The sequence below is a fragment of the Saccostrea echinata genome, unplaced genomic scaffold (assembly GCF_033153115.1).
Source record: "Saccostrea echinata isolate AGI-Se365-2 ecotype Australia unplaced genomic scaffold, CSIRO_AGI_Sech_v1 ptg000056l, whole genome shotgun sequence".
NCBI classification, from domain to species: domain Eukaryota; kingdom Metazoa; phylum Mollusca; class Bivalvia; order Ostreida; family Ostreidae; genus Saccostrea; species Saccostrea echinata.
The window spans coordinates 5,401,719-5,427,369 of record NW_026889805.1 but is presented as its reverse complement, the minus strand read 5'-3'; the positions used below and the strand labels follow the sequence as shown (position 1 = coordinate 5,427,369).

The following is a 25,651-nucleotide window of genomic DNA, read 5'->3' as shown; positions in this document are numbered from 1 at the left end:
ATTTCAAAATATATTCATAATTCAGTTTTAATCAGAGAATCCTAATATTTGCACGTAAACACCGTAGTGAAGTCAACTTGAACTGAAAATGAAAGTAGACTTTGTTGATCTGCGCAGGACAGACACGGATATCCGTAGAATGATGAATGTAATTTGACATTTGAAATTCCATTTTTTTTTTTACCACAAATACTTTTTCTTCATCTTTAGCCAGAAGTTTACAAATCATGATATATAAATGGTGAACACATTTGGGGACTGATTTACATTTTTTCTAGGATTGTTGAACAGGTAAATTGTAATGAATTCGTAAATACGTAATCCACTTTCGTTTTATTCAAAATAGATGAAGTTTAACAATTTGGTTTTTTTCTCGTAATTCTAATTATTTGACTTTATAATTTTATGTTGAAAGAGTTTGAGAAAGACGATGAAATTAATTTTCCTTATTCTGAAAAGATGAGTCATTTTCAAAATTCTCTCCTTTCTGTAAAATACTCTCAGTATTATAGGTAATTGGTTAATCTAGTACTACCAACACCCGACTTTCTTGTTTTTCTAATAATATTCTTCATACCGCTGAACAGAATTGCGTCATACTCTCTGTATTGAATTTAGATATAAATATATCAACAATTTTACATATAATACGAGAAATCAAGAAATTTCATTTTTCAACTCTCAGTTGTTCCTGATTGTGATTTTTTATTAATACATGTATTCTCCAATTCGACAAAAAGACTTCTTGGGCATATTTTCTACATTGAAGTTTATCCCCACATACATAAATCTGTTATGTATGTTAATGTCATCTGTCCAGAATGAATAAAATCTAGTACTAATTACTATCATTGCAGAAACAGCGTGTCACTTTGTTTGGTCAAGTGTGCAAAATTCAATCAAAAGAATGCTGCTAGTTGTATTTGAACAGAGGAGCAAGCAATGGGCTTTGACTGACCAAGTGTTGCTGCTTATTACAAATGCTGTATTCTTAAACAATCTTTTAATGCGATTGGTCAGTATTATCAATGTATTACTTGGTTCTCTGTTTCATATGCAAAGTAGTATTCATTTCATTGAAAACAAAACGAAAACAGAAATATGATCAACATTTGAAACTCTAGCACACTCAACCAAACACAGTGACACGCTGTTATTGGAATGATAGTAAATGTTATTGAAGAAACCAAAAATGGATACAGATTTATCAAACTGCTCAATTTAGTCCATAAATACCACAATTGGTAATATTTTTTTTTAGCTCACCTGAGCCGAAGGCTCAAGTGAGCTTTTCTGATCACATTTTGTCTGTAGTCCGTCTGTCCGTCTGTAAACTTTTCACATTTTCAACTTCTTCTCAAGAACCACTGGGCCAATTTCAACCAAACTTGCCACAAAGTATCCTTGGGTAAAGGGGATTCAAGTTTGTTCAAATGAAGGGCCACACCCTCTTCCAAGGGGAGATAATTAAGAATTCGTGAAAAATTAATGGCATCATTAAAAAATCTTCTTCTCAAGAACCACTGTGCTTGAAAACATGAAACTTATGTGGAAGCATCCTCAGGTAGGGTAGATTCAAGTTTGTTCAAATCATGACCCCCGGGGGTAGGGTGGGGCCACAATGGGCGATCAAAGTTTTACATAGGAAATATACAGGAAAAATCTTTAAAAATCTTCTTCTCAAGAACAGCAAAGCCATACTTGGTCATATTTATATGGTAGCATCCTCAGATAGTGTACATTCAAGTTTGTTCAAATCATGACCCCCGGGGGTTGGGTGGGGCCACAATGGGCGATCAAAGTTTTACATAGGAATATATAGGAAAAATCTTCAAAAATCTTCTTCTCAAGAACAGCAAAGCCATGATTGGTCATATTTACTTGGAAGCATCCTCAGGTAGTGTAGATTCAAGTTTGTTCAAATCATGACCCCCGGTGGTAGGGTGGGGCCACAATGGGCGATCAAAGTTTTACTTAGGAATATATAGGAAAAATCTTTAAAAATCTTCTTCTCAAGAACAGCAAAGCCATAATTGGTTATATTTACATGGAAGCATCCTCAGGTAGTGTAGATTCAAATTTGTTCAAATCATGACCCCCGGGGGTCGGGTGGGGCCACAATGGGCGATCAAAGTTTTGCATAGGAATATATAGGAAAAATCTTTAAAAATCTTCTTCTCAAGAACAACAAAGCCATCATTGGTCATATTTATATGGTAGCATCCTCGGGTAGTGTAGATTCAAGTTTGTTCAACTCATGACCCCCGGGGGTCGGGTGGAGCCACAATGGGCCATCAAAGTTTTACATAGGAACACATAGTAAAAATTCTAAAAAAAAAAAACAATTTGTTAAGAATAGCAAAGCCATGATTGGTCATATTTATATGGTAGCATCCTCAGATAGTGTACATTCAAATTTGTTCAACTCATGACCCCCGGGGGTCGGGTGGAGCCACAATGGGCGATCAAAGTTTTACATAGGAACACATAGTAAAAATTCTAAAAAAAAAAAACAATTTGTTAAGAATAGCAAAGCCATGATTGGTCATATTTATATGGTAGCATCCTCAGATAGTGTACATACAAATGTGTTCGAATCATGACCCCCGGGGGTCGGGTGGGGCCACAATGGGCCATCAAAGTTTTACATTGGAACACATAGTAAAAATCTTTAAAAAAAACTATTTGTTAAGAATAGCAAAGCCATGATTGGTCATATTTATATGGAAGCATTCTTAGATAGTGTACATTCAAGTTTGTTCAAACATGACCCCTGTGGGTCGGGTGGGGCCACAATGGGTGATCAAAGTTTTACATAGGAATACATAGGTTAAATCTTTAAAAATCTTCTACTCAAGAACAGCAAAGCCATGATTGGTCATATTTAAATGGAAGCATCCTCAGATAATGTAGATTCAAATTTGTTCAATTCCTGAACCCCCCCCCCCCCCAACCACTTTTATATTTAAACTTTTCAACCTTTCAAGATTGAAGCGATTTCTGCTTTTTCCTAGCCATAGTGCTCAGGTGAGCGATATGGCCCCTGGGCCTCTTGTTAATATATTTTATACATGTATTTATGTGAATTAAGTTCAACATAATTAATGTGCCTGAAAAGTTTGAACCAAATCTGTTAAGCGATTTGGAGATTATCAAGGAAAAACTTTAATCCAAGAGAGTTGGGAGTCGGCAGTACTAAATTTACCACCTGCCCCCTCAGTAGTTAGCAGTAATTTACTTGACACTAACAGAGAGATTACATTAGACTACTTGAAATGAAAGTTTAATAATTTTTTTCTTAACTTGACTTGCTTCATTAGAGGAGCATACTCTGGCCCTCTACTACAAAAATAAGGAAACACAGGCTATAAACTAAACTCACCAGACAGAAGCTCGTAGAAATATAAATAGCAAATATTCCTTCCAGTAAAAGGAAGAGAATTTATCTCTGTCCACCATATTTCCACAGTCCCATTATAACTATTCATTTGAACACACACAGGTCAAAAACAGATAGAAGTAGGTCACAAAACAGAAGTAGGTTACAAAACAGATAGAAGTAGGACACCTAAGTTACTCAAGTGACCTAAAAATCTTCAACGATTTACATATAGTAATACATGATATATAGGTAAATTTCACATTTTCAAGAGTTACCCGATATGTTGTTGGAATAACACTCATCTTTCTCACTAAATCCTTTGCAACCTACCTGTAAATATTTTCAACTTTCAAACACTTTTTCAGTTAATTTTGTTCTGTTTCTGTATTGCAATAGTTTGGGGCAACATAAAAAACATAATGAACATATTCTTACCGATTTCATTTGTAAGACATTGCCCCATAAAGTTGGTAATGTTATAGAGGGAAAACAGTGCCATACACCAGTTAACCCCAGATTGACCCCGCAAAGGGGAGTAACATGTAAATGTGAAAGTAACCTATTTACTGATATGTATTCATTAAAAAAATCCTTAAACAAATAATTTCTTTTATTCATTGATTTATCTATTCTTCTTTTCTTTTCTTTAATTTTTATTCAACTACTTATTTTATAGGGCAGTGGATTGCATATAAAAAATTTTTTTTTCATTTTTCTTTTTTTTTTTTAATGCGATTTATATTTATAAATGCGCAAAAAGTGCCAACTTTGATAATAAATTGAAAACATCTAGAGTAAGATAAAATCATTACATACAATCGTTATATTAATCTTTAATTTATTTACATGTAGTCTGGTGTATGCACTTTTCCACTAAAGTTAGGCAAAAGGTGTTTGAAAATTACCTGTGTTATTCTCTGAGGCCAAGCTTTCCCACAAACGCATTGCAAAGTTTGACCACCATATTGAATTTTGGTTATCCTCTGAAAATGAAGGTTGTCTAGACCTGTTGATAACGAAGCTGTCATTATATCTGATCAAGAAATGAAGAATGATGAAATGTTTTTATGAATATAGAGATAGAATATATTGTATTACTTCCCATATTCCTTGGTGTTTATCACCTGAGTTCTTTTTTAGCTATTTTAAATGTTGTTCATGAGGATACAGAACTGTAGTGTGTTTAAATGGGATTTGTACATGTACTTTTTTTTTTTATTTCCTTGAGTGTAATTTATAACCCTTTTTTTTAACAGCCATTAGTTTCTCAATGGCTACAGGTTATGATGAGAGGTATGCCAGACAACTTCATGACCAAAGTCTGGAATCTGAAATCATTCGAGGTATATCAGAGTTTCCAACAGACAGTGTGAGAAATGATCCTGATGCTTTTCTAGCATGGCAGTTACAAAATCAAGAATATGAAAAAGAAAAAAAAAAGGATAGAATCCATTTTGGCCAGATGAATTCAGTTTCACCCTCAATTCATCGAAAAAATGATAGAAGAAAGGACAAAAATAGAATCGAAAATGGTAATAGAGATCACCCTGTGCTAATTATTGACAGTGATAGTGATACCGAATGTGATGCTCCACACATGTGTCCAATGGATACTGATGAATTAAAGACATACTCGGACAATCAAAAGGGTTTTGGTGCCAACGTGGAGGAGACATTTCCCAAAGATAGTAGTGATAATATGATGGATACTTCATATCAAAGTGTGACAGAAAAGGGGTCAGTGTTAGCCCAGCCTCAGAGTGAGGACATTGATAGCTCTGGCCGTTCGACCTTCACTTTCTACAGTGATGACGTTGAGGAAGATTCTATCCCTGAAGTATCTTCTTACGATGAGGATGTTTCATCACCAAAGTTAAGAACGTTCCAATCTGGATTGCCATCACCTCAAGTGAAAGATTTTGATGAATTACCAAATCCTCATCAAGTGAATGGATATCGGAGTAATCCACAGGGTATGAAGGGATCAAGGCGAAGTAGAAAATGGCCAAAGAATAGTTATAAGCAGAATAATCACTATGAACATACTGGTAACTATATTTACAATGACACTAGACATTATGATCACCAAGATAGCAGTGATGATGAAACACAACCAAAACAGAGACAGTTGGATACATTCAATCACATACCCAATCGAACAGAGAAAAATTTCAGAAGAGCACAGAAAAAATATTATTGTGGGCAATCAGAGACACAAGATGATGAACTCAGAAGAGCACAGAAAAAATATTATCGTGGGCAATCAGAGACACAAGATGATGAACTTTTCGCCAGAAGACTGGGACAGGAACTAAACAGAACACAAGTAGAGAGGGATGGAGAAATGGCCAGGAGGTATTGTAGTTTATGCTAGCCTTGTATTAATTACTCATCTCTTTAATAATACTTATTTGTGGTCTAGTAATGAAAAACAAATTTCATGTTTTATTGATATATTTCACTGATAGAAATCTAGCAAACATAATCCAACATATTGATGAGGTTAGATGTCTAAAGATACTGAGTTTTTTGTGTCATTTTATTAGAGGTCTAGTTAATTAGATGATATATGTGGTCAGTGTGATTAGAAAAAGAAGATTTTGAGAGATATTTAAAATTATTGAACAAGTCAAGAAATGGCATTTATCACCAACAGGTTAAATACATTTAATATATTTTTTTTAAGGTTGCAGGAAGAGGAAGATGAGAAAAATAATTTATTACGAGAAGAAAGAAACTTCCTTGACAGGAGGATGCAACAGGTAAAATAACTGATTACAAATTCAATAAGTAGTATACATTTATTGACTGGGTTGGAGGGCAACATGTGTTTTGTCGTACCCAAGAACCAAACTGTTTGCCTGAGGCCATTAGGCCAAAGGCAAACAGTTTGGTTAGAGGGCTCGACAAAATGCATTTTGCCCTCCAACCCAGTCAATAAATGTTTTGTTATGCCTTTTATTTATTTATTTTATTATTTATTCATTTATTTATTTCTGGCACTGTCGAACATCAATGAATGCAAATAAGATTTAGATGATCCCGCCTCCAGTATGATGTAAGCGGTCCAATATCTCATCAGCAGGTCCAGTATCTCACTCTGCGGTCAAATGTTGATTTTTTTTATGACCTCCCAGTATTTGAAATGTTAGACTATTTTTAGTAAAGATTTATATAGGAACCAATTTTTAAAAGTATAACAATGGTAAATAATGTTCATATGATATACATTACTCTGAAGGAAAAATAAAACATTTCATGCTATAAAGTACATGTAGCTATAAAGTACTGTTCATCAAGAATCCCCCATCCCCCCTCCTCCCCCCTCCACCCACACATACACAAACACTGAAAATCATTGAAATGTCAATATTAATTAAGTCCATTGGCAACAGCTCTGCTAGACAAAATACCACATTTAGACATGGATCTTTAAACATCAGCTGATAACAAATTTCAGGTACTCTCTTATACTGATGTACATGTACTTGTATATTTGTCTATTTTTCCCTTTTTTCCAGAGAAATCATCCAAATCTGCAGATGCACGATCCATATGAAAACAGGGCAATCCGACACAGAACTCCATTTCAGTTACACAGTTAGTACTGCTACTTATAAATCATTGCCTGCTCAACTGAGTTTTTCTGATCGAAATTTGTCTGTTGTCTGTCATAGTGGTTGTAGACTAATCACAATTTCATCTTCTCTAGAACCACTTGGCCATTTTCAACCAAACTTGCCACAAACCATCCTTTGGTGAAGGGGATTCAAATTTGTTCAAATTGAGGGCCACCCTCTCTTCCAGGGGGAGATAATTAAGAAATAGTAAAAATTGGGTGGGGTCATTTAAAAATCTTCTTCTCAGTAACCACAGGGCAAGAAAACATGTGACAGCTTACTGACATGGTATAGATTCAAGTTTGTTCAAATCATGACCCACAGGTGTATGGTGGGTCTGCTATGGTCAATCAAAGTTTTACATGGGTATATATAGGACAAATCTTTAAATATCTTCTTCTCAAGAACAACAAAGCCATGATCAGTCATAGTTATATAGAAGTATCCACAGGTAATGTAGATTTAAGTTTGTTTAAATCATGACCCTTAGGTGTATGGTGGGTCCACTATGGTCAATCAAAAGTTTTACATGGGTAAATATAGGACAAATCTTTAAAAATCTTCTTCTCAAGAACAACAAAGCCATGATAAGTCATATTTATAAGGAAGTATCCAAAGATAATGTAGATTCAAGTTTGTTCAAATCATGACCCCAGGGGTAGGGTGGGGCCACAATAGGCAATCAAAGTTTTACATAGGAAAAATCTTTAAAAATTTTCTCAAGAACAGCAAAGTCATGCTTAATCATATTTTAAAATATGGAGGCATACTCAGCTAGTGTAGATTCAAGTTTGTTCAAATCATTATACCTCTTGGGGTAGGGTGGGGCTACAATGGGCAATCAAAGAGTTACATAGAAATATATAGCAAAAAGAATCTACTAGTGAAGAACAAGAAGGGCCATAGTTACTCAGGTGAGCATTGTGGCCCATGGGCCTCTTGTTAAACTTTGTTTCAGTTGATATAAATTAAGTCTCTCTTTAAGTAAATAGATTAAGTTTGTGAATTTTTTTGTTCCACAGGAATGCCAGAAGGTCTTCTATTATTACAGTCAATTCTTGGAATGGTTAGTATTTAATTACTGTATCCATATACTATAAATATTATAGCTACCGGAAAATTTTATATGGATGATTATTAGGAATCATTTTATTGTAAAATACCACTGTTTGTGTTATAAAGTCCAATTTTCAGTACTAGATTATGTTGAACATTTTTCAGCCCTGCTGTAAAGTCATTAGTCTAAGACATGCAGGTGGACGTGAATTTTTACTTTAATAGTATTCTGTGTTCATTTCAGGAAGGTCAAATCTTGCCACCTCATCTCATGCAAGGAAATGTTGATTTGAATGACTACGAGGTATGAATTTAAAGATTGAAAATGATGTGCTGTAAAAAAGTGACCTTCAACCCTTTACACTGTAAATCTTTTAATAAGAAAAAGCTACCTCTTTATCAGGAATGTATAACTATAAGCATTGTTTTTAAAAGTGGGGAAGGGGGAGGCAGAAAAATAATTGATAACTCAAAACCCAAACTCAAAAATCTTTGTCAAGCCAAAAGAAGAAAATGGGAAAGGGTAGGGGGATTTGACTATACACTGTACTGCAACAAAAATGTGGTGGTGGGATGGGGGGGGGGGCAACCAGCCTTTCAATTCATTGAAATTAGCAGTTAAACTTTGTTTGGGAAAAGTGGATACTGATACTACATGCCTGTTTATTACTGTCACCTCCTCTTTACTGAGTATATTATGTGCTTTAGGATTAGCTCCTTTTCAAATGTTTTCATCAGATTAATTCTCCTTTGAACATTGTATTCAATGAATTTGGTGGTTTAATCTTATTTGATTAGATAAGATTCTAAGCAATCAAAATTTTCTCAAGTAGAATCTAAAAATGATATTGAAAGTGAAAAAAAGAAACTGTATAGTACCTCAATTCTTTTGGTGTATGTTGATTACTTAATAATTTTGTGATAATGATGGTTTTGTTCAGGCATTATGGGAGTTGGCCGAGAGGATTGGAGATGCAAAAGGAAGTGGAATAACAGAGGAAGCTCTTCAGTCTCTCTGTACGACACAGTTCCAGTCCCAGACAGCAGACACAAATGATGTTAACGAGTGTCGGATATGTATCTCGGACTTTGATGATGGGGATACCATCACATCCTTACCATGCAATCATAGATTTCATAAACACTGCATAGAAACTTGGTTAAAGGTCAGTGTTTCTTTGTAGAGCAAAATGTATCTTAGATTATTGGACATTTAACAAAAAAATGAGAAATTCAGATACTGAACCAATCAAGGCCTTGCTTATAGCTAATATAATGTAGTTAAAATCAAACCTCCTTTTGAAATAGGCTTAATCATAGATACATGACTAGAGAATAATTAAACCTGTACTGAGATTCATTCTAATGGGGATCATTGTTCTTTATGTGCACAATGAACCATAGATTTTCATAGTAGCACATAGAAAAATATATGCTAATGGCGAAGAATATTAATCTTAAAATGGTATGTAAGTCTCCTCTTATGATGAAGTTTAAGAGGACCTTTTATTACCCTTGAAAAAATTATGATTTTTATTTCTCTCTTTCAGAGGAAAGCTGTTTGTCCCATTTGCAGAAAAGACATTCTAGATGGTGACAAGAATTAAAATAGACAAATGCATGTATATAACAACTGATTTCTCAGGCTTTATAATAAGAATTACTGGTATTATGTAGTCATGTAAATTCATATTTTATAATTTAAATCCTTGTTTTTAAAGACAAAGGAAATATTGAAGACTAAAGGTTGAAATATATAATATTCATGCCTCCCTTCGAAGAAGGGAGGGCATATTGCTTTACTTCCGTCTGTTGGTTGGTCAGTCTGTCTGTCTGTTGGTCCACCAACAGTTTGTGTTCATTTTCTTCACAGAGGTTGCACATACTGAAATGAAATTTAGTATACAGATTTATCAGAAGAATTCTAGGTCAAGTTCTGTTTTGGGTATGATTGAGCAATTTTTGACAGAGTTATGCCCCAAGGACTTAAAAAATTCCTATTATTTGGGGGGGGGCATAAGTGTTTCACAAACAACTCTTGTAATTATAGTAAGAAGATTTTTTCATAATTTTTATTGGCTAAAAGAATTTCATTATATTCATCCTTTTGTGATATTGATGCAAAGTGTGTCTGCACAACTGACTATCTCTATAAATGGCCACGCAAAAGATACATAGCACATGAGGCATAATATTGTTTTTACCATTATGACGTCATGATAGCCAACCATATCTCTTACACAAACAGATAGGACTGTGTAAGGTTATTTGTTTGGAGTGATATTGACCTCAGACACAGAAAATGATGGCATCCCCTGAAGCTCAGTCACTAACACTTTTAGAGTTTTCTGTCAATATATGGGTCCTTATAACCACATATCCACCTACACTGAAATCCATAATTGCATATTATTAGCAGTTACATGTACATGTATCAGACTGACTAATATCTTTGTTATTGCAAAAGTCGATAATTGTTTCTTATGGAAGAAGTAATTTCTGCTAGTCTTATTTTGCAAATTGAAAATTGATCGATACATTGTATGCAGTAGAACTGCACTACATTTAAATCCCATGCATGCAATAGAAATTGCAAAAGATTACAGCACCAAAATTTGAATGCTTTCTTTCTGAATTATCAAAATGCATAAATTTCAGCTGTTGAGAGTTATCTTTTATCCATAAGTGTATTACATGTCATGATTTAATTATGTTTATTAGATGTTATTAGATCTGCTTGATGCACATTTAGTGTAGTGAGTACCGGTATGTGAGATCTAACTTCTAATTTTAATTAGATTGCCTGTAAAACTATCCTAATAATCAGACATAAAACAATACCATAGATTTCTCATTTTATGTGAATACTTGGCCTTCATATTTTAACCTTAAGTCACTTATAATAATTTGTACAAAATATATTAGTATTTGGAAAATTTGGGTAATTTTTTGTCAAGACGTTGAGAACTGCTATTGATGTGAAAATATTACTGCAAATTTACAATGAATACTCCCAAAAGCAGCGGTGGCATTACTACGTCTATGAATAGTTTCCGATACAATTTTTATTTTCATTGAATATGAAGCATATTATTTAATATCTAGTGGAATTTTTTTTATTTTGTTTCAATTTTGATACATGTATGGGATATATAAAATTTCACCTCATAAATATCAAAATATTGAAAAACTGCGGTTACCATGGCAACCATATCAGCCTTATAACCCTGATGACCATGGCTGAAATTTTCATATTATGATACATTAACGTAAGGCAAATTATATGTAAAAATGAGAAAAATTCATTGAGCGCATTTTTTTTCACGGACCCTTGCAATCGCTTCCTTAATATTGCAAAATGACTTGAAGATGTCGAATTCCGAGAACATGAATTCATGAATGGACTGTTGCATTAGAGTTTCTATATATATTTCAGCAACATAAAACATTTAAAATAAGAGCAAGTAATTATATTTTGCAAGCATGGCTTCTGTCTAAATTATGTGATGATACTGTAAACCAACTTTTATTCGTGTGCAAGAAATATCCGTGAGTTTCGCAACCTACGTTAACTCGTGAATAATAATCGCCGCGTACCACTTATTTTGCTTTGTTTTCGTAGAGAATGTTTCCTCAGTCGTGAAAATTAACCGTCGCATATTGATTTCAAACTGCTAAATTGCGAATAAAATATGACGTGAATAATAGTTGGTTTACAGTAAATTCCTTGCATATACTTAAGAATCTTTAATGTAACGTTATTGCTTAAGCAAAAAAAAAAAAAAAAGATTTGTTTTATCCTACACATAATATAAACAATACATTTTATATTAGAAAACATTTAGTTGACCTTATTTATAATTAATGTGTGAACACTGTGGATGTACATTTATGTATAGTTGTCTTAGATATCTTTGCAATAAACCTGAACCAAACAGTCACAGGAGTTTTTCTCATCAATGTTCATCAGTGTTGCTGGTGTGGAGAAAACTCACTTTCTGCTCCTGCATTCCTTGAAAGGAGGGGGGTAGTTAGATTACTCCTTACCTCTGTGGTGTCTAAGCCATTAAAAATGGCTTTGGTCTGTATCATGGTTTAGTGAGTCAAGTGATGCAAAATTTAAGATTTACACATTTCTTTTTATTTTTCACAAGAATGTAGGACTACATGTTATCAAAATAAAATGTGTAGTCATCATCATGCAGTACAAGTGTATAATCAAGTTGTTTTTTTTTTACATTGAAGTCAAAGAACAAGGTTCACTAAGGGATTTTTTTGGCCCTGTGAATTTCTGAAAAATCAAAACTAATTAGTTTCAGTTGACAATCCATTAAATTTCACTTGGACTATTGGTGACTGCATAACTATTTAAAATGATGTAATTTTCTAGCTAGTCCATGTATTATGACATCATGAATTGTGTCATTATCCTCAAACCCTGAAAATTTCTTTAAAAAATGGTCAAAAGCTTAGGGTGTTTTTCAATAATTTGCATCAAGCCCAACCTATGATCCAAAATTTGCAATTATACATGTATAATGAAAGAACTCTTTCTGAAGATTATAAAATATTACCAGGATTTTTTTGGGGATCAAGGGGTGGGCTCACATTTTACTATTTTATTATCATACTGCAAAATTGAAGAACATTGCAATTTCACAAAGCATATTTCTTAATACCTAGACACTAAAAAGAAACTTTTTTATAGGACAGCACTGTCTAAATCTCTTCTTTTAATTGATGTTTGAAATGGGACTCTGGGTCTTGGTCAGTTAATTAGTATATGGGCAGGGCCATTTTATGGATAAAGTGAACCTAGCTCTTTGCTCACTTTATTTCCTTTACTTTAAGGTTTTCCTATTTTTCAGAAAGTTAAATTTTAAAGATTTTATTAATCATGCTATCACCAATTACAAGATACTACAACAGGTCATTCAGTGTTTTATTAAAATTACTTGAGCAAATTTTTGATTGTTAAAGTAAATTTCTGTGAATTTGGAGGAGTAAATCATATTAAACAATATTCCACCACACTAGCATGTATGTTCATTACTAAATTTTAAAAACATTCACTTTCATTCATAAAGCACACATCAATACATGTATATTCACACAACCATTACATAACAACAAAGTGACTTTAGAAAATCATGTACTTTTGTCATAACAAGTTCTGTGAAATTGGTGACTGTTAAAAACTTTGATAGAAGTACCCTGGTAAGTATTGATATCTGTATAAAAAAAATTAACAAATTACGGTTTTGTTCAGGCAATATCACACAGAAAAGAAATTGCACTTTCATGTAGATGTCAATATAATAGTATAGGTTTGTATTACTCTTGGTTTTGAGGAAGGAACAAAATCCTAGATAAAACTCCAGCAAAAATCTCCAAACAACTTTACTCACATCACATGCTTCTCTTTAACATGCTATTCTTAAAAATTCTAGAAAAATAAATAAATTTCTACTTGAGATAGGGTTGGTTTTCACTCACAATCAGTTAATAACTTAATTACTGCACTCCATTCATTTCCTTCCTGTCTGAAAGTTCAACCATTTATTTCCTGTAGAAATACCAGAGTATTTCCTGAGTATCATATGGTCACATAAACATTTATGTCATTGGTGGGTTTCTGCCAATAACTACAAATTTGGACTATAGCCTAATTTTTCCACTGCAGATGTCATTGTACACTTGCTCTGTGATGCGTTCATATCTTCCAGAAATCAAACAATACAATGGATCTTTTACAACATTAGGATTAAAACCTTCTTTCCGTAAATCCACCTTCTTCAGTTTAAAGGTACCTGCATTTCATGAAAAGTTTTATTAATTAAAGGAGATAACTCAAACATTTGAAATTAAAAAAAAACACAACAGAATCAATGTTCTGTTTAAAAAATACAACAGAATCTCTGCTGCATTTTTACTCTATACAATGCAATATCAATAATTGTCTTTCTACATTTCCTTGAATGTAATGGTCTTAGTATAAATTTATATCACAGGCACTTGTTTCTGTAATTAATTTTTTTGAGCCATAGTATAATAATAACACAAGGTATCTAATACCAAATTATATCTCTAAATCAATGGGACCAAGAACATACTTCAAGATTTCTGGGGATTTGAGATATCGAGGGTAAAATACATAAAGAATAAGTAGTTTGACTTCCAACTACTTTGATATATCCATGTTATTTGAGATATTGATGTACAAGATACTGAAGTTCAACTGTAGATTTTAAAAATGATAGTACATGTATAATGTTAAAATAAAATGCTCTGTTTTTCATGTGGGCCAATACCTGTTGTATCTACAGCTTTCTTGATTCTGATGAATAGAGGTCTAGCATATGCTGGAAGTGATTTCTGTAGAGCTGAGTAAAGATGATCCAGATCTAAGGAATTGTGTTCATCAACAATGGCTGCCATTCCAGCTCTTCCTTCCAGACCTGGAATATATGGATTCATTATCATTACAATTTTCTCAATCCTACTGAATATACTGATATCCCTTAGCTTGTCTGTCCCAACAGAACAAACAAGAGGCCCATGGGCCACATCGCTCACCTGAGTAACTTTGGCCATGCTGTTCTTTACCAGATTTTCCCTTGAAATACCTATTGTGGCCCCGCCCTACCCCCGGGGGTTCTGATTTGAACAGTTAGAATCTACACTACCCCAGGATGCTTCCACATAAGTTTCAGCTTTTCTGGCCCAGTGGTTCTTGAGAAGAAGATTTTTAAAGATTTTTTCCTACATATTCCATGTACAACTTGGATTCCCTATTGTGGCCCCGCCCTACCCCCGGGGGTTCTGATTTGAACAATTTAGAATCTACACTACCCCAGGATGCTTCCACATAAGTTTCAGCTTTTCTGGCCCAGTGGTTCTTGAGAAGAAGATTTTTAAAGATTTTTTCTACATATTTCAAAGTAAAACTTGGATTCCCTATTGTGGCCCCACCCTACCCCCGGGGGTCATGATCTGAACAATTTAAAATCTACACTACCCCAGGATGCTTCCACATAAGTTTCAGCTTTTCTGGCCCAGTGGTTCTTGAGAAGAAGATTTTTAAAGATTTTTTCTACATATTTCAATGTAAAACTTGGATTCCCTATTGTGGCCCCACCCTACCCCCGGGGGTCATGATCTGAACAATTTAGAAGCTACACTACCCCAGGATGCTTCCACATAAGTTTCAGCTTTTCTGGCCCAGTGGTTCCGGAGAAGAAGATTTTTCAAGATTTTTTCTACATATTTCAATGTAAAACTTGGATTCCCTATTGTGGCCCCACCCTACCCCCGGGGGTCATGATCTGAACAATTTAGAATCTACACTACCCCAGGATGCTTCCACATAAGTTTCAGCTTTTCTGGCCCAGTGGTTCTTGAGAAGAAGATTTTTTAATGACCCCACCCTATTTTTGTCTAATCTTGATTATCTCCCCTTGGAAGGGGGCTTGGCCCTTTATTTTAACAATTTAAACTCCCCTTTACCCAAGGATGCTTTGTACCAAGTTTGGTCAAAATTGGCCCAGTGGTTCTTGAGAAGAAGTTGAAAATGTGAAAAGTTTACAGACGGACGGACAGACAGACGGACGGACGGACGACAGACAAAGGGTGATCAGAAAAGCTCACCTGAGCTTTCAGCTCAGGTGAGCTAAAAATAGCATACAAGAAAAAATTTATGGAATTTTCATTAACATAAACCTAGTTTGATATAATTTCTTTACCTGGGATCTCCACCCCATACACTACAGCGTCACTAAGTTTGATGATGTTACTGATAACAGCCTCCACCTCAGAAGTCGAAACATTTTCTCCTTTCCAGCGGAATGTATCACCTGTCCTGTCTCGGAAATAAAAATATCCAAACTCGTCCATAATCAGAATGTCACCTAAAAAAAATAAAAATATCCAAATCTATCCATTGTCAGAATTTCATCTAAAATAAAAATATCCAAACTAGTCTATGATCAAAATATCACCGAAAAATAAATAAAAATACTTGTCCATTAATTATCAGAATATTTCCTACTTTCTAAAATAGAACACAAGAAATGTTCCAAAATGCTCAAATCTTGTGCAAAGTTTGATAGTCATGAAAAAAAATTATATTAATAGTTTTGAATTGGTTACCTGTTAAAAATGCTTTGTCTCCTTTCTTGAACACATCACAGCACACTTTCTTATCTGTGGCCTGTTTACTGACATATCCATCAAATTCTCGCAAGGCATCACCTTTTACGATTTTACCCACTAATTCTCCGGGTTCACCTGTAACAAAAATATCAAATAGGAATACTGTCTATTATTCATCTCTTAATAAGTCTGACTGCTATAGTACACAAATAAGTGATGTATCATATTAAATGGACCAGGAGCAAGCACAGGCCTTTGGATCACTTTTATTTAACTGACTAAACGAGGTGGGGGGGGGGTATAACTTTTTTTACCCCAATTTTGTCAGTCGAGTTAAAATGATCCAAAGGCCTGTGGGAGCAAGTAACACATACTTGTATGTGATCCCTTTCCATATCTTGCAGGTAAATATTATTTTTCATTTTTTATGCAACAAATTGCTTTACAAAGAACATGCCTAAGTAGAAAGTTGCTAACCTGGCTTTGCTCGTATGCACACTCCATTTCGGTCTCGGACATGCTCCCCTGTTCTTTCATCAATTTTGATGAGTGTGATGGGGTACAAGAAGGGGGCAATCATTGTCGTAAAACCCACTGCTCCAACAGTGTTGTCTGGATTTACTAAAAGTCAAAAAAGTAAAATTTCTGTAAAAATATCAGATATCAAAATTATTGTCTTAATCTAAACCCTTTGTCAAAATTGCTTTGGTATAAATTTTTAATTAACATAAATATACCTTCATTTGAGTAATATAACTTGGCCAGTAATGATACTTATACGTTCACTTTGGATGATATTCTCTAACATGGCACTCACTTGTGTTGCAGTTTCCTTCTGTGGCCCCATAGAATTCTCCCATATGGGTCACCCCAAATCTTTTCTGGAACTCCTGCCAGATCTGTGGCTTTAAACCATTCCCAAACATCACCCTGACTTTGTGTTGAGTCTCCACAGGCTTGACAGGCTGAGCCAAGAGGTATCGACAAATCTCCCCAATGTATTGTCCTGCCTGCCCAGCAGATAATAATTGTAACAACATCAAACAACTAGTCTAACAATTAAATTTACAATTCTAGTTGTTGTCTTAGGTATGTACGTTACTTACAGTACATTTGTATTCCACACAATCATCCCAGAATCGGCTGGCAGAGAACTTCTTTTTGATAACTAGCGTTGTTCCTGCTATGATCATCTGACCTACCCCGACCACACCCCCGGCAGTGTGATACAAGGGCAGACAATCATATAGCACATCCTGGTCAGTCAAGTTCATAAACTGGTTCACTGCTACAGCCATGTAATTAAATCTGTAAAAGATTTGACAAATCTGATAAAAATTTAGAAATAATTGATAGTTCATAAAGTTTGACTTCTTAAGGAGGTGAGCCACACCAAACTTTTTACTGCATGTTTAGAAATATGATTTCATCACTGAAAGACCTATATATGCTCTCAATTATTTTTTATAATTTTTTTGCATTTTTTCCAGAGAAAATGGAATTTTTTTCATTGTAAATAAGACACTTGAGAGCTTTAAATTTGCTGTTAATGCATAAACCATAAATGTCCTTTAAATTTGAACCTATCCAAATTTAAATTAAACTGATCCTGATTGGAATTATATGAAGTGGAAATTAAGCAAGTTGATTTTTCTCCCAGCAATGGCATCAGATTGACAGTAATTTATTAACTTTTTTATTTTGAATTTATTCTTATCAGGATCTGGTTAATTTAAATTGGGATTGGTGCAGATTTGAAAAATTAGCAATTTTTCTGCAATTTCATTTCAATTTCTTTTTAAAATATGATTACCTAATACTGTGATATCACTAATTTTCCTGGGGGTTTAATTTTCGTTGTTTACAAGGTGTGAAGAGATCCACGAATTCATGACCACCACAAAATGCATTTTTGCACATATGTTACTACTCAACAATTCTTCATCTACAAAATCAAATCCCTACCATCCCCCCGTTTTTCTTCAATCCACGAAAATTTGACCCCAGAAATATGTGATTCTACAGTACTGTATTTCTTTTCTGTATATTAAAATATTTCTGAAGATTTCATCCACCGATTGAAAAAATATCAACAAAATTCTGTTACCATATTTCTTATTTTTTATTTTAAAAAAAATACAATGTCTACCTGACTCTCCTTGAAATGTTTCATTATATTTTTATGTTATGGATTATTTAACAGCAAATTTGAAACTCTCAGATGTCTAATTTGCCAGAGACTAGCTGCAGAACTGCAGTGATTCATTTTGAAAATGGTTATCATGGGTCCAAAGGACCCCTCTGAATGAAAATAATGAGTCCCATGCCAAAATCAATGCGTCCAAAACCAAGGCCCTAGGGTACTGCATATTAAATACTACAGAGGAAATTCTGGTGAAATATAAATGGATATTGCACGAAAGTGCTAATGTTTTATTGTAACTGTGAATGGTCTATACTTTGACTATTGAATTGGAAGTAAGAATAAATGATTTTGTGGCATAAAAATAATATATTGTCAACTGTGGACCTTGTTTCTATGTTTAGATCATAACTACGATCTTTGTCATAAAAAGCACAGAAGCAGATCAGTTGTTCTATTAAAAAAAGTAAAGAAAGTTTTTAAAAAAATGAAAAATAGTTAGAAAGAAAAATGATCATATTTTATACATGTACGTCTTGGCTTCTAAGGAAAAAATTAAAATATATAGGTTAAATTATATCTTAATTACAAAGGTATAGCCTAGTACACGCAGGGACCTATATAGTCAGTATATAGGTCCCTGGTACACGTATACGCTTCAAAAATGTTCCACAGTAGACATAATCTAACTACTAGTATGCTATCTTACTTCTAAATATTTTCTGATAATTGCTTGTATATGCAATTTAAGAGTGAATTGTCAAATCTGACCTGTTGTTAGCAAACTTACACCTGTTCACTCATGCATATCGCTTAGCGCGTGGAAATGATGCAATCGGTCAAGCTTTGAATCAGATTATATGGAAACAATTTAAAATAATAAATGTCCTTCTATAAATTCATTGCGTCCATTGGGATGCACATTTATTGAAATAATGCGTCCTGGGCAAAATCTGTGCGTAATTTACGCAGGACGCACACCAAAATGAATCACTGGAACTGTAGCATAATGGTTTAAAATTGACCATAACACTACAATTTCCATAATGCAAATATTATGCAATTTATGGCCCAAGATTTTTGCACACTTTGAGGATGTATATCCCCACTCTTCAGCATTGGTCAATCAATGACCTTTCATTCCCTAATTCTAGACATACTCTATAACCACCCTGTATATTTTATCCACCTCCTAACCCTTTATAGTCATCTCTACAGACCAATAAACTTGCTTGTTGTGAATTTGTTGTTGGATAGCATAAAATTCACAAGCGACTAAAAGGGTTAAGAGGTGGATAAAATATACATATTGGTTATAGAATATGTCTAGAATTAGGGAATGAAAAGTAGTTGATTGACCAATGCTGAAAAGTGGTGAAATACATCCCCAAAGTGTGCAGAAAGTCTTGTGCCGTAAATTGCACAATATTTGCATTACAGGATCTGTAGCGTTATTGTCAAAGACTAAAATATAAAACCATATCGCCATAGTTCTGCATCTAATCCAGAGACATGCTTTAAACATCCATTTGATAAAAATTTGGTGCTGAATAAAACCTTAAACCTGCAGAATTATTTACTAAGGAAAAGTCAGAATAATTATCAAGCCAATGCACTAACTGTATAAAATCATTAAGAATTTTGGGTAGCTTTAGTTTTGATTTTTATTCATTTCTCCAAGTTATATGCATTGTAGTTGACACAACATGGTTCATATTGTTGTTTCAAATGTCTATTCAATAACAAGGGTTGGATTTTATATGTTAACTATCAATTTTTATTTAATAAGTTTTACCTTGAATGACTAATAATTGCTGCCTTAGGAAGACCTGTTGTTCCTGATGTAAATACATAGAAAAGTTTATCTGAAAATAAAGTCAAATAAAAATCTTACGATAAACACAATCGGAAAATTATAATGATCATAAAATTTATATATATTCTCATCAAAAAGAGAAGAAAACTGTAAGCTCCCAGAGTAATGTACACTTTTAAACATTTAATTTCTAAACAGTAAAACGAAAAATCCACTCCAAGGAGGGTGTGCATTATTAAGGAGCTATAAGGCAGAGTCCCACCCAACTTCCCCCCAGTTAAAACATTGCCAAACTGATCAAAAGTTGTGTAGTCAGAGATATACCCAAACATAGCAAGTCTTAAATTATTCAGAATGAATTATTCCTCTCTAATTCTCTAATTCTCTCCAGAGAAAAATTATAATTATACATGTATTCATCTTAAGATTGAGCAAAATCCATGTACGATTCCCCTTAAACATCCCAGCAATTCCTGTAAACCAACTTTTATTCGCGTGTGAGAAATATCCGCAAGTTTTGTGACCTACTTTAACTCGCAAATATTAATCGCTGCAAACCATTTATTTTGCTTTATATTTATACAGAATAATTCCTCGGTCACGAAAATAAATCGTCAAGGAATGACTTCAAACTGACAAATCGCGAATAAAAGATGACACGAATAATAGTTGGTTTACAGTACCTGTAAACTTAACCCTGACTTTTCTAGGAGGAAAGACTGGAACCAGCAATTACCTGTAAACTTAACCCTTACTTTCCTAGGTGGAAAGTCTGGACTTTTCTGTAAAATTGGATCCATATAAATTGGTGAAAGTCCTGAACTAACTAGACTTCCAACACAATAAAGCTTTATTTCTCTAGATAGACTAGGCATTATTTCTTCCACAGCTGAAAAAAAAAACATATAGAACAAAGTGTGTTTGTGAAGTACAATACCCTCTTACTTGCAAATTCAACTCTCTCTAAATTAAGAATGTAATTCAGGTCTTTGGCCATAATTTCATTTTATCTTTATCTTCTTGTGTTTATAAGGAATTCTATTTTCTCTATATACCAGTTGACAAATCTCCTGCAAATACAAAGCCTTTGGCTTCAGCTGCAGAAACAGAGTGTGCCAAGGGTTGATTTCTGAGGTTATAGTTTATCAAGGCTGCAACAGCTCCAATCTTTGATAGACCAAGCCAGAAACAGATGTACTCGGGCCTGTTCTCCATCAAAATGGCCACAACATCTCCTTTCTGGTACCCTTCCTCCTGGAAGTAATTGGCTACACGATTTACATATATATCCACATCCTTGAATGTCCATCGCTGCTTCTCAAAAAGTATACAGTCTTTATTTGGATATTTGGCTGCTGTCTTTGAGAACAATTCAGCTATTGTGGTGTCATTGGCAATATACTTTTTTGTATCAAGTTTGAGCTTTACTAAAACCTGAAGAGCCCTGGAAAAGAAAAATATAATTTGAAATATGTGTAGTACATGCATTTCCTAAATAGTACACTGTACATTAACATATTAGTTTTTTGTGAAAAATGGGCCAAATCAAGCTGAATTATACAATCATGATGTACCAGTAAGTTAAATGAATGAATGCTGGTAGTAGGCTAGTCAACAGTGACACAAGAAAGAAAGGGCTTTAACATTAATCATGCCATAACAAGTACCAATGAGTTCACTCACAGCATGGAATTACCGTGATTGATACAGAAAATGTTTTTCACAACATACATTCATGTCTTTACAAAAATGTTAAAGAATCCTGAACCAAGATCAAAGTTTATTATATACCGGTGTCAAATATATTGAACCCAAGCCCCGATATTTTAAATCCAGGTTCAAAATATTGCTACAAAATATTGAACCCCCTATAAAATATTGAACCTAGGGTTCAAAATATTATGGCCATAACATTTTGAACCCCCTTCTAATCATTCCCAATGGCCATTTAAAAGATGATGGGTTCACACACATACACACACTAAATAAAATCATTGAGGGGAGTCAATATTTTGCTGCAAAATGTTATGATGTTATGAATCTGGGATTCAATATTTTATGGGGGCTTATGATATTGCAGCTAAAAAGTGAACCCAGGTTCGAATTATTATGCGATATATAAATTAAAACTGGGCCCAATATTTCGCAGTATCAAAACATTATGTTACATGTACACCCTATTTATAGTCCCTATATACGGTATTCTATGCAAACGTAAACAGTTCATGACACTATTTATCATATAGTCTACTAATAGTCCGTACATAATCTAAACAAGTGCAAACAGTTCATAACACTACATATTCACTGGATTTGAGTCCTAATCTATAATCACCGGAGGGTCAGTGTGCGTGCAGCTGCAATTGTGATCACAAACGATGTTGTAAACAATATAGTTGCAATGGCTGAAGCCAGCTGTATATCTGAGCAGGAAAAATGTTAGGCAACTCACTCGCTGCCTATCACTGGATTATTTTCCATGCAAACAGTTTGATGTTTTAATTACACACAATGAAAGGAAAACACAGAAGTTCTAACTTGTAAGAGGGACAGGTATACACTAATATAGTTATTACCGGTACAATTTGAACTTCGGTATCTCGAACACCAATATCTGGATTACCATGGATATGTCGCAGTGATTTGCAAGTCCCAAACACTAATTTTTTTTTAGGAATTTTACCCTTAGTCTATCTCTGGAATCCTCAGACATCTTGAAGTTTTTTCTAGGTCTCACAGAGTTTGAGATAACAAGGTTTGACTAGATATATGTTCCTACTTGTAATCTGGACACTTTTTTACTCTTTCCGTGACAGAAGTTTGTTAGTGAAAAAAGTGTCACCATGCAGCCTCGCTGTCTTATTTACCATGTTTATTCCAATTTTGATTATATAATACATCAATTAGGGACTCTTTTGTGGTGAATATGGTTTGATATTCACCAGAAAAATATCAATATTAACCTCTCATTCAAGTCCTTTATTCACTACCAAAAGAGTCCATATATGTATGATATTTATTAATTAATAAGCATGCAATGTTATAAATGACACTCACTTTAAATCTCTGGGAAGGGTGTTTATGACCACCCAGGTGAAACGCCAACCTCCCGTGACAAGATATACCACAAACACAATGAAGGTGGTCAGGGCACAGGACAGACCGAGGTAGTAGGACAAGAAACATCCCAGCGCAAAAAATACGCCACACTTCAGCAGAGTCATGTTGTCCTTCGCTAGGTCCAAAGTCCGCCTGATCTGGCGAGCAACCACAAACACGCCGGTCTTTGTACCGGACATGTGCACTCTCTTATTAACAATGTTTAATCTTTAAAGCCGACCTTCCCTACGTTGTCAGCCTAGCTTTTTAAATGCTAGATTAAACATATAGCTATATGCTCAAAATTAATTAAACTTTATGATCAATTAGCATGGATATCTGGCTGTTGTCAAGAAATTAGTAGTAGTAGATGTATTTGCCGGATGTTTACGTTCGATTCATTTCGGTCTGGCTTTTTACCCCATAGAGTCTTATTTCCTTAATTCACTTTTTTCAACAAATGTCACAGGTTTATGAACTAGAGCATCCATTCGTAAGATAATATAAAAGTTCTTCTTTATAGAGGTATATATCAATTGCTATCATTTTCTAACAAAACCCATCTAACATGTATAAAAGGTAAATTGATATATGCAAGAGAGATAACTCCTATATGTAGACATTGAAACAAAGATCAAAGTACTGAAAATACTGTCAATCCTTGCATTATATCTGTTCTAATTCAACCAAAAACACTTCGCTGTAAAATGACACCAAAAATAATCTTTAAGCCCCCTACACAGTTAAAAATTTGTGTAAATAAACTGACAAAGAGCATATTAGATGGGAGTGGGGTGGGGTGAAAATGGCTTGTTGAGGGGATGATGCTCGATGTCACAGCCTCGGAATCGCAACTTTCACATTTTGATTAGATATTATGTAATCCTTCAAGATCAGTGCCCCTCCCCCCAAAAAAAATACCAATGATACGAAATTAGCAAATAAATCTAAAAAAATATACATACATATGTTTTTATTATATATGTCAAGTTTACAGATATTCATTCATGCAGGTGTGAAACTCTTTTTACAAGATAGAAATCGTGGTCGAGGTCGTTCAGCAAGCCTTACCAGCCTGTATTGTCGAAACCCTGTCATATGTGGATATTTGAGGTCTATCAATAATACGTCGGTAGATATTCATAGATACTCATAAAAACTTTGTTAAACTCTGTTTATCAACACAATCATAATATGCTCTATTTTTCAAATATGTACCTAAATAAGTGATTTTATTGAAAAAAGTAATTTCATACGAACCTGAATCTTTTTCCCCATCAGGCCTGTAGCAACAGTTTCAAAAGTGGGGGGGGGGGGGGGGGCAACTTTCCCAAAATTCCGACAAGCGAAAAAAAAGACAGAAAGAAAAGAAAACAAACAAACCAAAACCAAAAAAAAAAAAAAACAAAACCTAAAAAAAAAAAAAATTAAAAAAAAATAGTTTTACATCTATTACCACTCACCTTCATATCCATATCCACTCATCTTCATTCCTGCAGCCACTCAACTTTATATCCGCAGCCACTCACCTTTATACCCACAACCACTCACCTTTATACCCACAGCCACTCACCTTTATACCCACACCAACTTACCTTCATATCCACAGTCACTCACCTTTATACCCACATCCACTCACATTTATAACTGCAGCAGCCACTTGCCTTTATACGCACATCCACTCACCTTTATATCTGCAGCCACTCACATTTATACCCATAACCACTCACCTTTACCTTCATAGCCACTCTTCTTTATACCCATAACCACTTACTTTTATATCTGCAGCCACTCACCTCTATACCCAAATCCACTCACCTTTACATCCATAGTCACTCGTCTTCATATCCACAACCAATAACCTTTATACCCACAGCCACTCACCTTTACATTCATAACCACTCAACTTTATATCCATAGTCACCCACTTTTAAATCCATAACCATTCACCTTTATATCCATAACCACTTTACCTTTATATCCATAACCACTCACTTTTAAATCCATAACCACTCACCTTTATATCCATAAGCACTCACAATTATATCCATAACCACTCACCTTTATATCCATAACCATTTACGTTTATATATCCATAACCACTCACCCTTAGATCCACATCCATTCACCTTTATACCCACAGCCACTCACCTTTACATCCACATTCACTCACCTTTATATCTGCAACCACTCACCTTTACATCTATAGCCACTCGCCTTTATACCAACAGGCACTCACCTTTATATCCACAGTCACTTACTTTCATATTCATAACCACTTACCTTTATATTCATAGCCACTCTCCATAATTCAAATTTTAGCTTAAACAAAGCAAAATTGATTAGTATTATAAACAAGAGGCCCAGGGGCCACATCGCTCACC

At 34.3% G+C, this 25,651-nt stretch overlaps 2 protein-coding genes across 2 annotated transcripts; one reads left to right on the top strand and one right to left on the bottom strand.

Annotated features, from left to right (window-relative positions):
• The first annotated feature begins 39 nt into the window (after positions 1–39).
• LOC133173444 (E3 ubiquitin-protein ligase rnf8-B-like) lies at positions 40–11,999 on the top strand. Its single transcript, XM_061308432.1, has 8 exons — positions 40–291; positions 4,639–5,737; positions 6,069–6,144; positions 6,904–6,982; positions 8,025–8,068; positions 8,303–8,362; positions 9,000–9,224; positions 9,609–11,999. The coding sequence occupies exons 2-8, from the start codon at positions 4,653–4,655 to the stop codon at positions 9,663–9,665; spliced, it is 1,626 nt and encodes a 541-aa protein (XP_061164416.1). The 5' UTR covers positions 40–291; positions 4,639–4,652; the 3' UTR covers positions 9,666–11,999.
• A 1,146-nt stretch (positions 12,000–13,145) lies between these two features.
• On the bottom strand, positions 13,146–23,686 carry LOC133173443 (long-chain fatty acid transport protein 1-like). The gene is made up of 11 exons (XM_061308431.1): positions 23,226–23,686; positions 21,224–21,612; positions 20,905–21,057; positions 20,148–20,217; positions 17,316–17,517; positions 17,027–17,219; positions 16,687–16,830; positions 16,207–16,344; positions 15,801–15,965; positions 14,370–14,516; positions 13,146–13,868 (listed from the first exon to the last, which is right to left on the bottom strand). Exons 1-11 carry the CDS (start codon positions 23,465–23,467, stop codon positions 13,717–13,719), a joined length of 1,995 nt encoding a protein of 664 aa, XP_061164415.1. The 5' UTR covers positions 23,468–23,686; the 3' UTR covers positions 13,146–13,716.
• Between the last annotated feature and the right edge of the window lie 1,965 nt (positions 23,687–25,651).